Below are 13,257 nucleotides of genomic sequence, written 5' to 3'. Positions count from 1 at the left end.
GGGGGGGGGGCAAGCATCGCAATGCTATGGTCAGGTGTAAGACCGGCCTTAGGTTCAGGCAAAGCATAAGTTACAATATGAATTCTGTCAGCTGGCTTATAAAGTTATTGATAATGTTATTAAGGTTACCCCAGGGTCTCAACTGTTACTTCTTCAAACCCTGCATTCCTGGGAGGGTTATGGCAAGGGTGAACAGAGGCATGGCATGGGCAAGAGGGGGCAAGGCCGGTCTTTTATAACAGAAAGTCCAGCCACACTGCGGGTCTAGCTGAGCCTGTACTGCTGAAGTGATAAGGTGGTAACATGTCCAGCATTGCCATCTGTTTATCATGCAGCCTTCCACAGGTTAGCTCTGATATCCCAGTACAACTACACTGACCGCTTGCTAAGTGAAGATAAAAAGCACGGCTCTTCAGAGAGGAAAAGGGCACTCACTGTAAGGCCTTCTGGTAGCAGTTACTTAGCGTAATTGCTTAGCCTCTCAAGGCAATTAGCTTCGTCCACAGGATTTCATTCCGCTTCGCTGGCCGCAGTCCAGAGCTTGTATAAAGCTCTTTATTACCGAGCGATGACATTAATGTTAACACCACCTATCCAGAATGCCTAATTGAATTTCTAATGAGAGCACAAAATACCTAGAAGGTCTGAATCCAGCGGAGGGGAAAAACTTCTGCAGGCGGATGATACAATGAGATCAATATTTCTAAAATGCGCAATTAAGACAGTATCATTTTCAAAGCGGATATTAAAAAGTTCAGACTAATATTTGAGACCCGGTTTGTGTCACCAATGTTTGGAACTACAAACCCCAGCATGGATGGGGGTATTTAGCATTTTTTTTTTCATTTTCTCTCAATTGCTTAAAGGGCAACTGTAGTGAAAATAACATGATGATAACCATGCTTTGAGTTCGTCTATAACCCCTCATAATGTAAAAAAATTGCTTCCTGCGCTGATGGAAATATCTGATCTCCATGCAGAACTGTTGTCCAGTTCAGGGCCAGATTTACCATAAGACACTGTAGGCGCGTGCCTACAGGCGCCTGATGATGGAAAGGCGTCTCACCCCCCTCCCCCAGTGACGCCCCTATAACTGTTACTATAGGCCATATCTACTGCCCCTATAACTGTTACTACAGGCCATAGCCTGCACAACTGCTATAAACAAATGAACCGACTACTGCCAGTATAAATGCTATGAACGTTGCACTATTGCCATTATAACCGCTATGATCTTGGAACTATTGTACTATTGCCTGTAGAACTGCTATGAACCTTGCTACTATTGTCTTGTGAACCAACCACTGCCAGTATAAATGCTATGAACGTTGCACTATTGCCAGTATAACCGCTATGAGCCTGGAACTAATATACTATTGTCTGTAGAACTGCTATGAACCTTGTACTGCTGTCAGAAGCAGTGCTATGTACCTGTATAATTGCCTGTACAACCGCTAGGACTGTACTATTGCCCGCACAGCTGCTATAAGCTACTATCACTACCGTAATCCATTGCCCAGACAACTGCCATTTACCTAGAATCACTCACGCCCTGTACTCGTGAACCACCGCTGGCACATCTGCCACAACCTATGAACTATCTGCCCCAGCCCTGCCAAGGTCACAAAACTGTGCTCTGCTACTTAAACTGTCAGACACTGGGATCCCAGCTGCGCTTCGCCATGGGAGCCGAATCAGCTCCACAGCACATCACCATTCTGACCAGAGAGGAGCTCCTGAAATGGGAACCCCTCACCAGAAACAACCTACCAAAGGGGGAGCCCCTGTGGGACGCGGTCACTGAACACATCAAACATCTTACAAACAAAACTGAGGGTGCCCGAAACAAACGTTACAGAGGGAGAAGAGCCGGTGCACTTGTGAGACTCAAGAGGAAAGGCCTTCGCTCCTCCATTCCGGCCATCCTGCTAGCTAACGTTTGCTCTCTCCCAAACAAAATAGACGAGCTGCTCCTACTACTTGGCAGCAAATCCTCGATTGGCAGGAATACCCCGGTCCTCTGTTTCACGGAGACCTGGCTGAGCGAATACATCCCCGATCACACCCTGCAAGTTCCAGGCTATGACCTGCTCCGCGCCGACCGCGACCCTACGCTCTCTGGGAAAAAGAAAGGAGGGGGCATCTGTTTTTACATAAACACTACATGGTGCACCGACACCACCATCCTCAGCAGGGTCTGCACCCCAGAAGTCGAGTTCCTAGCCATCAACTGCAGACCACAATACTCCCCCAGGGAGTTCTCATCCCTCATTCTTGTTGGAGTCTACATACCACCCGACGCCAGCACCAAGGATGCCCTGGAAGCACTCGGCGACAGCATCTCTCGGTGGGAGACTGCCCATCCAGAAGCCCTCTTCATCATCCTGGGCGACTTCAATAATGCAAATCTGCGTCAGGAGATGCCCCGCTACAGGCAGCACATCACCTGTCCCACCAGGCATCACAACACCCTGGACCACTGCTACACGGTCCACAAGGGCGCATACAAGGCCGCCCAGGGCGCCCCCTTGGGGAATTCTGATCACAACCTAATCCATCTGATCCCAACCTACAGGAGGCTCCTTGAGACTGCCAAGCCCACTGTCAAGTCTGTCAAAAAGTGGACTGAGGAGGCCAAGCTGGAGCTGCAGGCGTGCTTTGACTGCACCGACTGGTCATCCCTGGAGGCACCCACCATTGACGAGTGGTCAGAGAATGTCACCTCTTACATCAGCTTTTGCGAAGAAATGTGCATCCCCTCTAAGTCCTTCAAGGTCTTCCCCAATAACAAGCCCTGGTTCAATAACAAGCTGCGCCAGCTTCGTAAACGCAAGGAGCAGGCGCACAAGTCCGGCTCCCCAGCTGAGTTCAAGGAGGCCAGGTACGCTCTGAAACGGGAACTGCAAGTTGCAAAGAGAGCCTACTCCGACAAGCTGGGACTCAGCCTCCAGTCCAACAATCCGAGGGAGGTATGGCAAGGTCTCAGGGCAGTCACTAACTTCAAACCTCCTCCTCAACAGGTGATCCCTAGCACGAATCTGGCTGAGGAACTCAATGAGTTCTACTGCAGGTTTGAGCAACAGCCACTGCAGCTCGGGGCCACGAGGTTGACAAGGATAGTGACACCCACCACACTGAATGACCGTGACATTGCTGCACCAGTCGCAGTACAGGAAGCGGAAGTTCTCAGGCTGAAGTTCAACCCCAGGAAGGCCTCAGGCCCGGATGGTGTTTCATCAAACTGCCTTAGGACCTGTGCAGATCAGTTAGCTCCGGTGCTCACCACGTTGTTCAGTAAGTCGCTAGCAGAAGGCACAGTCCCCTCCTGTCTGAAGAGGTCCACAATCATACCAGCCCCAAAAAGCCAGGCACCACAGACCTCAACAACTTCAGACCCGTAGCTTTAACACCCACCATTATGAAGGTTCTAGAACGGCTAGTCCTCACCCACCTCAAACGCACCACCAATGCACTGTTAGACCCACTCCAATTTGCATACAGGGCCAACAGGTCCACAGAGGACGCCATAAACATCAGCCTGGCATACATCATGGAGCACCTTGACAAGCCTGACTCCTACGTCAGAATCCTGTTCCTGGATTTCAGCTCGGCCTTTAACACGATCTGCCCGGACACTCTGGTCGACAACCTGACACAGCTTGGTATCGACCCCATACTTTGTGCATGGGTCAAGAGCTTCCTCTCAGAAAGGACACAACGGGTCAAGCTAGGTAACTGCTCCTCCAGCGAGAGAACTACAAATACAGGGGCGCCTCAAGGGTGTGTACTGTCCCCGCTTCTGTTCTCCATGTACACCAATAACTGCACTTCCTCCTCAGAGTCCGTCAAGGTCATCAAGTTTGCTGACGATACAACTATCATCGGCCTCATCGGCAGCAACGGAGAGCAAGACTACCGCAGTGAGATAGAGAGAATCTGCAATTGGTGCAAGAACAACAACCTTGTCCTTAACGCAACAAAGACTGTAGAGCTGATTGTTGATTTCAGGAAAAACCCTCCCACTCCCCCACCAGTCCACATAGGTGGGACCGAGGTCTCCAGAGTACCATCAGTCAGGTTCCTTGGCACAACCTTATCCGCTGACCTAAGATGGGGGCAAAACACCATCAAAATTCAAAAGAAGGCACAGCAGAGGCTATTCTTCCTGCGTCAACTTAAAAAATTTGGCATGCCTCGGGAGCTGCTGACCAGCTTCTACACTGCTACCACGGAGTCCATACTTTGCTCATCAGTCATTGTCTGGTATGCCGGTGCAACGACCAGCGACAGACACAAACTGCAAAGAATCATTAGTGAGGCAGAAAAGATCATCGGTTCGCCCCTGCCACCTCTTGATCTCCTTCACACGGCTAGGATGAGGAAGAGGGCAACCAAGATCTCTAGTGACCCCTCCCACCCTGGCAGCCTCTTCTTTGAGCTCCTCCGATCTGGTCGGCGTTTCCGGACTATCCCTTCCAAGACCACCAGGTGCAGGAACTCCTTCTTCCCGCAGGCAGTTCTACTACTCAACAACACCGACCCCTGACTCTTTCCTCCTAGTCTGCTATCAGCACGGGTGCCATAGGAGCTGCTCCTCTGCCCTCCCTTCCGAATCTCGAACACACACCATTAGTTAGATGTAGATGTATCGTACCGTTAATGTTGTGTATGTGTAATCGTTGTAAATGCTCTGTTAATGTTGTCAACATATGTAATCTGGCTGTATATGTAGCATGTTTAACTGTTGTATTTTGTGTACTTTGCCTAATGCCATGTGTACCACAAGCAATTCTGAGTACGGCACCACCGTACTTGGCGAATAAATCCATCTTGTATCTCTATGTAGAGTCCTGATTAGATCTCCCTTCAGCCAGGGGCACCTCTAGCTACTTAATACTGAGGTTTCCACTAGCTACCTAATACTAGGGGGGTACCTCTAACTACTTAATACTGAGGGTACTTCTTGCTACCTAATACTATGGGGTACCTGTAGCTACCTATAATGGGCAAGGGAAGTAAGGGAGAGCTGGGACAGCCAGCACACTTGCAGTGGAGTTTGGTGGGGGATTGTAGGCTCATGGAGGGTGAAGTCTGTAGTGCCAGGACATCTGGGCCTATAAGGTCCTGTGAGGTAAATCAGGGCTTGGTGTAGCCTGAACTAACATAACCTATTCTATTTTTTTTTCTTCCTAGAACCTACCTGGCTTTCTACTAATCTTGGTATATTAACATGTATTGAGTGCTCAGGGATTCACAGAGAACTCGGTGTACATTACTCCAGAATACAGTCACTCACACTGGACGTGCTGGGAACTTCAGAGCTACTGGTATGTCAGCTGGCCATGTCAGTGTGGATTTCAGATAAGTGGAATACTTACTTTTAATGTGTGCACTGCATTTGGGTTTGAATGCATCTCATTTGTATTTACATACCATTTGGTTTCATCCACTCCCTGAATTTACAAAAGTCCAGGAAGACTTCAAATGCAGGGCAATAAGACATGCTGTGCTTATAAAATCAGAATGAAAAGCAAATGCAGCAAAAAGGAATTCAGGAGCAGGTGTTCTCTGCTCAAATAGATCTTATTCCATATTCATAGTCAACGTATTTCAGAAATGAAGATCCATTTAAAGGGAAGGTGCGAGCAAAAATTATATATACTTACCCGGGACTTCCTCCAGCCCCCGGCAGCCATCCTGTCCCCTCAATGCAGCTCCGCTTTAAACTGGTGGCCCAGGGTCCCTTCCGGTGCAGATGCCGACCACGCCAGGTCGGCATCTACTGCGCCTGCGCGAAAGCCGCTCTCGTTCACGTGGTCTGGAGTATACTGCGCAGTAGTTCTGTGCCTGCACAGAACACTCCAGACCACGTGAGCACAACTAAGAGCGGCTCTGGCGCAGGTGCAGTAGATGCCGACCTATGAAGGTCGGCATCTGTACCGGAGGGGACGCCGGGCCACCAGCTGAAAGTGGAGCTGTGGCGAGGGCACAGGACGGCTGCCAGGGGCTGGAGGAAGCCCCCAGGTAAGTACATTTTTTTTTTAAGCTTGTATCTTTCCTTTAAGACAACAGATATCTTCTTAGCTCAATTACACTTTTTTTATGGCCAGGGCTGTGGAGTTGGAGCAAATTTTAGACACCTAGAGCAATTTTTGGGTACCTGTGGAGTCCAAGTCGTAAAAAAAACGCACCGACTCCTAATAAATGTAACCTGTAATTAAAAGGAAAAAACCGACAATGTTCTTTTAATCAGATAAAAGTCATCACAAATTAATTGTATATGCAGTAATAGCAGTGCTCTTTCACATCTAAAACACATGCAGGAGCCGTTCTCCTGCACGCGTTATAGGCCTTGTGTCGTGTCATTGGGATGTAGCGGTGAGACACAATCAGCGGCGGTAGTAATTAATAACCCGACTGGAAAACACTGGTTTCCCACCATTAAAAGCTCCTGGATGCGTCGAACCGCAACTCAACGAAACGCAGCGTCGGGTGTGAGAGGTAAAATGAAAGTCTATGGACTTTCATTTTAACTTAGTTAACACAAAGTTTCGACTTTGCATTAAACCGCAGAAAACGGGCTCTGGTGTGGAAGAGCCTTAAAGGACAACTGACGTGAAAGGAAATAAAAATGTCAAGGAGGCTGACATTTTTATTTCCTTTTCAAAACTGCACATTGCCTGGCTATCCTTCTGATACTCTGCCTCCAATACTTTTAGCCATATACTCTGATCAAGCATGCAGATCCGATGTTTTGGACAAAAAGACCAGGACAAAAAGTGTTGGAAAAATGAATTGCAATCACTGATACAACTTGGGCGATATTTTAATGCTTCACAGAGTTCTTTCAAATTATTGATTATCATTTCCCTTTAATAGAAACATTAATCAGATGACCAAAATCTCATAAATCTGTTGACATGTCTTTTCAGCTTGCCAAAAACATTGGAAATACGTCATTTAATGAGATCATGGAGGCCTGTCTGCCTGCTGACGATACTGTGAAACCTGCACCCAGCAGTGATATGTAAGTTGCACTTACATCACCCTTACATCATTTCCCAGAATGCTAGTGCTTCTCAAGCCTGTGTGCCAAACACCTAGCTGTTATTTGTAGCCAACTATTACCTAACAATTACAGTACAGGAGGGCAGGCATACCCTAACCCCTGCCCAGGAATGTTACTGTGAAACTACGGCTTCACATTTGTAACTGATATTTTGGAAAGTTTTTTTGAGGGGTTTTTTAAACGCACATTTCAGTTACGGTTGTTAGTGGCACTTTGAGTTCTATAAAACAGTCACATCTATGCAAAATCGCCCTGAGAAGTTAATAATCAATTGGCTACAATCATTTACTAACACATTCAGTCGTTTTATTAAATGGAAACACTGGAAACATTTTTACTTTTTGTAGCACGCGTTTCCAGTATGTTTAAACGTATGGTAAAAATGTGGTGGGTGTTTTTAATAGAGTAATGTACTTTTTTTTACCAATAGAAAGGAAGTCGGAGTGGTTATGCTGTACCAAGCAATTTTTTACCCATATGGCCTTGTTTCAAGTACCCCTTTATTTTTAATGTACCTTTTAATGTTAATGTACCATTTTACATGTTAATGTGCCGAATGTTAATGTGAGACTGCTGGTATGCAAGTGGTTAATGTGCCACTAAAATGCCGCTTTGTTGGTATGTTTGAAGCCCTGCTCGAGCCCTGCTTTTAACAGGAAGTCTGCAAAAATGATGCTGAGGGGAGGAGCAGGAAGTTTAGACAATCTGCTTTGGCATACGATTGTGTGCAAAGTTCTGTGTGTGAACAGAAGGTCCGTTTTTGTATTGGCATTCATTGCCTCCGTGGTGATCCGCTCTCTGTAAAAAAGTGCCAAGTTCAGACTCTCTGCTCAGTTTTCACGAATGTATCCAATAGATCCATTTTTATTTGCAAGTCAAGATGGCCAATATCTTAAATTTAACATTACGATTCATTCCTCCTGTTTTCTCTGCTTCAAAAAGCATACGGAACAGGTACGTTTTTATTGCAAGAGTGAACCGGCCCTTATTTGAATTGAACAGATCATTTGAAAGCATTCTAGCAAGCATTTCTATAATCTTGTGGTTGCTTTATACTTAAGATTCCATTACAATCCATACATGTGTGGTCAACATGACAATCGGGAAGAGCCATTGCTTTCGTTATTACGTTTTGATGACCTTTGTCTGACAAATAAGAAGTACATTTTTTCCAGAGAAAAATGAGCCATAAATAACTTTTCTCCTATGTTACTGTCACTTACAGTAGGTAGTAGAAATCTTACAGAAGCGACAGGTTTTGGACTAGCCCATCTCTTCATGGGGGATTCCCAGGGATTTATTTATTTTCAAAAGTATTTAGTAAATGGCAGTTGCTTTGTCCAACTGCCAAAAAACTGTGTAGCGAGCAGGGAAGCTGACCAGCATCATTGTTTAAATCCTTCTTAGGGAATATCTTTATAAAGAATAAAAGCCTTGCTGAGAATCCCCTATGAAGAGATGGACTAGTCCAAAACCTGTCACTTCTGTCAAACTTCTACTACCTACTGTAAGTGACAGCAACATAGGAGAATAGTAATTAACCACTTTACCCCCACTGGTGCGGATATCTCCATCCCTTTTTCCATCCTTTCACCCCCAGGGACAGGGATATCTGCACTACCGCCGTTGTCCGCGCTCCCGCTCGCTCGTGCGCGTGCTCCCGCCGTTCGTGCACGCTGCCGCCCGCTCGCACGGAGATCAATGAACGGGAAAAAAACGTTCCCGTTCGTTGATCAAAGCCCCCGCTATGATCGGCTGCTTCTATGAGAAGCAGCGCGATCATTGTGATTTTCCTAGCCTCATGCTTCCTGTAAGCGTACTTCCGGACGCTTTTACAGGTCGCATGAACAAAAAAATCACTGTGGCCATCTTGTGGCCAAAAAGTAAAACTACACCCTAAAGCATTTTTCATATACACATGCATTAGTTTTACACAATAAATTAACTCCTTACCTCCCACACTCCCCAATTTATTTATTTTTTGTAATTAAATTACAATAAAAAAAATTACAATAAAAAAAAACCTGTTACCTTAGGGACTGAACTTTTTAAATATTTATGTCAAGAGGGTATAACACTGGTACTTTATAAACAATGGGCTTGTAATTAGGGATGGATGCAAAACTGAAAAAAATGCACCTTTATTTCCAAATAAAATATTGGCGCCAAACATTGTGATAGGGACATAATTTAAACGGTTTTATAACTGGGACAAATGGGCAAATTTCTTGGGTTTTAATTACAGTAGCATGCATTATTTAAAAACTATAATGGCCGAAAACTGAAAAGTAATAATTTTGTTCCCACATTTTTTCCTATTTTCCCATTAACCACCCTGGCGTTCTGATTAAATCGCCAGGGTGGCTGCGGGAGGGTTTTTTTTAAATAAAAAAAAAACTATTTCATGCAGCCAACTGAAAGTTGGCTGCATGAAAGCCCACTAGAGGGCGCTCCGGAGGCGATCTTCCGATCGCCTCCGGTGCCCAGAATAAACAAGGAAGGCCGCAATGAGCGGCCTTCCTTGTTTTGCTTATATCGTCGCCATAGCGACGAGCGGAGTGACGTCATCGACGTCAGCCGACGTCCTGACGTCAGCCGCCTCCGATCCAGCCCTTAGCGCTGGCCGGAACTTTTTGTTCCGGCTACGCTGGGCTAAGGCGGCTGGGGGGACCCTCTTTCGCCGCTGCTCGCGGCGGATCGCCGCAGAGCGGCGGCGATCAGGCAGCACACGCGGCTGGCAAAGTGCCGGCTGCGTGTGCTGCTTTTTATTTGATGTAAATCGGCCCAGCAGGGCCTGAGCGGCAGCCTCCGGCGGTGTTGGACGAGCTGAGCTCGTCCAGACCGCTCAGGTGGTTAAAACACATTTAGAATAAAATAATTCTTGGCATAATGTCCCACCTAAAGAAAGCCTAATTGGTGGCGAAAAAAACAAGATATAGTTCATTGCATTGCGATAAGTAATAACATTATAGACGAATAATTGGAAGGAGCGCTGAAAGGTGAAAATTGCTCTGGTGTTTCAGGGGTAAAACCCCTCAGTGGTGAAGTGGTTAAAGTGAACCAGAGACGAAGCACCCTCATGTATTTTACCTTATATATCAGTGAGAACTTTAGAGAGAACCCCTACCCTGATCTCTGTTTCATTATTCACTGTTCAGCTTGGTTGTTATCAGCCCTGATAAAATCCCTGACTGAGCATTCAGTCTGGCTTTGGTCAGGAATCATTATAGCTGAGTCTGTCTTCTCTGATGATTAGGATAAGGACCAGAGGCGCCAAAAAGAGTAAAACAATACTAAGTTTAAAAACTTGGGGGGAGACGTACTCACCACCCGTCCAACAGACCAAAAGCCAATAGAAACCACAATATTTGGTCAAAAAATTCAGCAATTTATTAGTACTCCCAGGTGCTACGCGTTTCACGGGATTATCCCGCTTCCTCAGGCAATCAGACAGGCGTACAAGCAATTGGGGGTCTGGAATGAGCTAAAGCGCCTCAGGCGGTTGGACGGGTGGTGAGTACGTCTCCCCCCAAGTTTTTAAACTTAGTATTGTTTTACTCTTTTTGGCGCCTCTGGTCCTTATCCTAATCATAATACAGTCCATCTGTGGTGGCAAGGATTTTTCCTAATTTCTTCTACAGAGAGCGACATCTTACACCTGAGTGGGGTCAGGTTCTAATTCTCCCCACCTGCATATGGAGTGGTTGCCTAGGGGCAACCCATGTTTGTGAGTATAAATCTTTTTTGATTAATTGTGTCTCTATTGCTCTGAAATACCACACCATTTGGGCTCTCGGTCTTTTGTTTTTTGTCTCTGAAGTGCTGTCTTCTCTGATGTCTTTTCAAGCCCAAGTCTGCCCCCTTCTGGCTCTGCTACAATGACTCAACTATAATGATTCCTGAGCAAATCCAGACTGAATGCTCATTTGGGGATTTTATCAGAGCTAATAAAAAGCAGGCTGAGCAGTGAAGAATGAAACAGAGGGCAGGGCAGGTGTTTTCTCTAATGTTCCCACTGATAGTTATGGTAAAATACATGAGGGTGCTTCGTCTCTGGTTCACTTTAATGGCTCATTTTACTCTGGAAAAAAACATACTTATTTGTCGTATGTTTGCACATATTTTAAATTTACAATTTTTTGCTATAGTGCCCCTTTAAGCTAAGTACACACTGGAATATGGATTGTGTGAAAAGGCCGATTATTGGTCTTTACACAATTCATCTTGCAAGATAACCATGTGATGCAAAAAACATGTTGCGTTTTTAAAAGACCAATGGCCGATACAGACCGTAGGCTGCACAGACAGGTTGTTTAATAATCGTTCATAACTCTACCTACACATTGCTGACTGTGAGCAATAATCTGCCGATGGGATCCATCATGACGGTCACTCAAAACGCCCGAAAATCATCGCAAATTATTTGAAAGCCATCCTTTACTACATTTTTCATGAAAGATATCTGAAGCATTTTGTGCATTTTTTTTCCATTCTGTGTGTATGGATCTTAGTAAAACAAAAAGCAGGTAAAATATCTTCAGTAGAGAGTAAAAACAAAAAAAGTTACTAGAAGGTAAAATGATTGTATCTCCTCTTAAACATTTCATTTTTAGGAGGCAAAGTACTATGCAAATACATACTGTATATATTAATACATCACCTTTATTATGGGTTATTTAGAAAGAATGTACAGTAATAACTATCTTTAATAAGGGAGTGCCTGTCTACATATAGTACATTTAGCATGTCATTATCTGGCTTTACAATCGCATAACTACAGTATGTACATAACCAGTTTATCGGTACTAAACAGCTATAAGACAAACACTGTCTGACACATTTTGCAATACATAGGACTGCTTTATAGAATGCCGTAGTTATTATTAGTTAGTATTTATATAGTGTCTACATCTTCCACAGCACCGGACAGAGTATATATAGTGTTGTCACTTAACAGTCCCTCAGACCTCAGAGGAGCTCACAATCTAATCCCTACCGTAGTCTAGGGCCAATTTAAGTGTTCATGTAATTAACCTCTTGAGGACCACAGGCTTACACCCCCTAGTGACCAGGCCATTTTTTACAAGTCAGGCCACTGCAGCTTTAACAGCTCGCTGCAGGGCCATACAACTTAGCACACAAATGAATCTTGCCACCCACAGAACATTCTGTTGGTGGCATCTAATTGCTGCTGCAATGTTTGTTTGTTTTATTAATTTATAAAATGTTTTCTTTTAATAAAAACCTCCTTTTTTAAGATCCAATCCCACTGATCACCTCTCATAGGCATCAGCCTATGAGAGGGATCAGCTTGCGAGCCTCTCCTGGGGACAGCTCAGTGACAGAGCAGTCCCCCGTACAGCGCTGCAATAGATCACAGCGCTGTACAAGACATTTCTGCCAAGTTTTTTTTCTATAACATCCTGCCGGGCTGCGATTGCGGCTGGCAGGTTGTTTACGGTCCCCGCTCCGTAACTGAGCAGAGATGTGCGCAATCCCCGCTAATCTCCGCCCCCAGGACTTGACGCTGATCGGCGGTCCTGGGGGATCCACCTTCCTGACGCCTATCGGCGTTAGGCGGTCCGGAAGGAGTTAATGTGCTAGGAAATTTGGGCGTAGGGTAAACCTGAAAAACTGCTCACCCTGCTTCTGCAAAAGTCCCAGTGGCGTAAATCTCTATTCCCCTCCAGGCCACCATTGACTCGGGGGCCAAATTACACCGTTTTTATTATAATTTGGGCTCCATCTTTTGACGGCATCCAAATTACTGTCTGAGCGCCGCTATAGCCGTAATTCATATCACAGCCCCTGGTGCGCCTAAATTTCCAGAGACATTTTTGCCTGACTCAAGCCAATGAAATTGAGCTCCAAGGATGTGTGCTTGGAGCTCTATACACTGCTGATGCCAATTGTGGATATGCACAACGCAAGGGAAATACAGAGTAAAGAAGACTGATGTGACACTGATATAATTGTGTTTTTTAAAGAAAGCTAAGTAGCCCTCCTTGTATTATTACCATTCATGCAATGCATAGTGCAGCTCCGTGTTCCATATTACAGTACTTGTATTGCATCTGTGTCCATTACTCTATAATAGACACTGCTTTTACCCTTCATGCAAGACTATCCTAATAATTGGCTTGGGGTCATTGAGTGTAGGTCTCATTTAGTCCTTATAAAGTATCCTT

General features: G+C 45.3%; 1 protein-coding gene across 4 annotated transcripts in view; it reads left to right on the top strand.

The window, feature by feature from the left end:
- Positions 1–13,257, top strand: part of ASAP2 (ArfGAP with SH3 domain, ankyrin repeat and PH domain 2) — a 297,947-nt gene that overhangs the window by 251,840 nt on the left and 32,850 nt on the right. For all 4 annotated transcript variants that reach the window (XM_068280327.1, XM_068280325.1, XM_068280326.1 and 1 more), the window contains exons 15-16: positions 5,194–5,327; positions 6,933–7,027. In XM_068280327.1, the coding sequence (XP_068136428.1) occupies positions 5,194–5,327; positions 6,933–7,027 (229 nt within the window). The remainder of the gene's footprint in view (positions 1–5,193; positions 5,328–6,932; positions 7,028–13,257) is intronic.

The sequence above is a fragment of the Hyperolius riggenbachi genome, chromosome 4, assembly GCF_040937935.1.
Source record: "Hyperolius riggenbachi isolate aHypRig1 chromosome 4, aHypRig1.pri, whole genome shotgun sequence".
Taxonomy (NCBI): domain Eukaryota; kingdom Metazoa; phylum Chordata; class Amphibia; order Anura; family Hyperoliidae; genus Hyperolius; species Hyperolius riggenbachi.
This window is presented reverse-complemented; position numbering and strand designations above follow the sequence as displayed.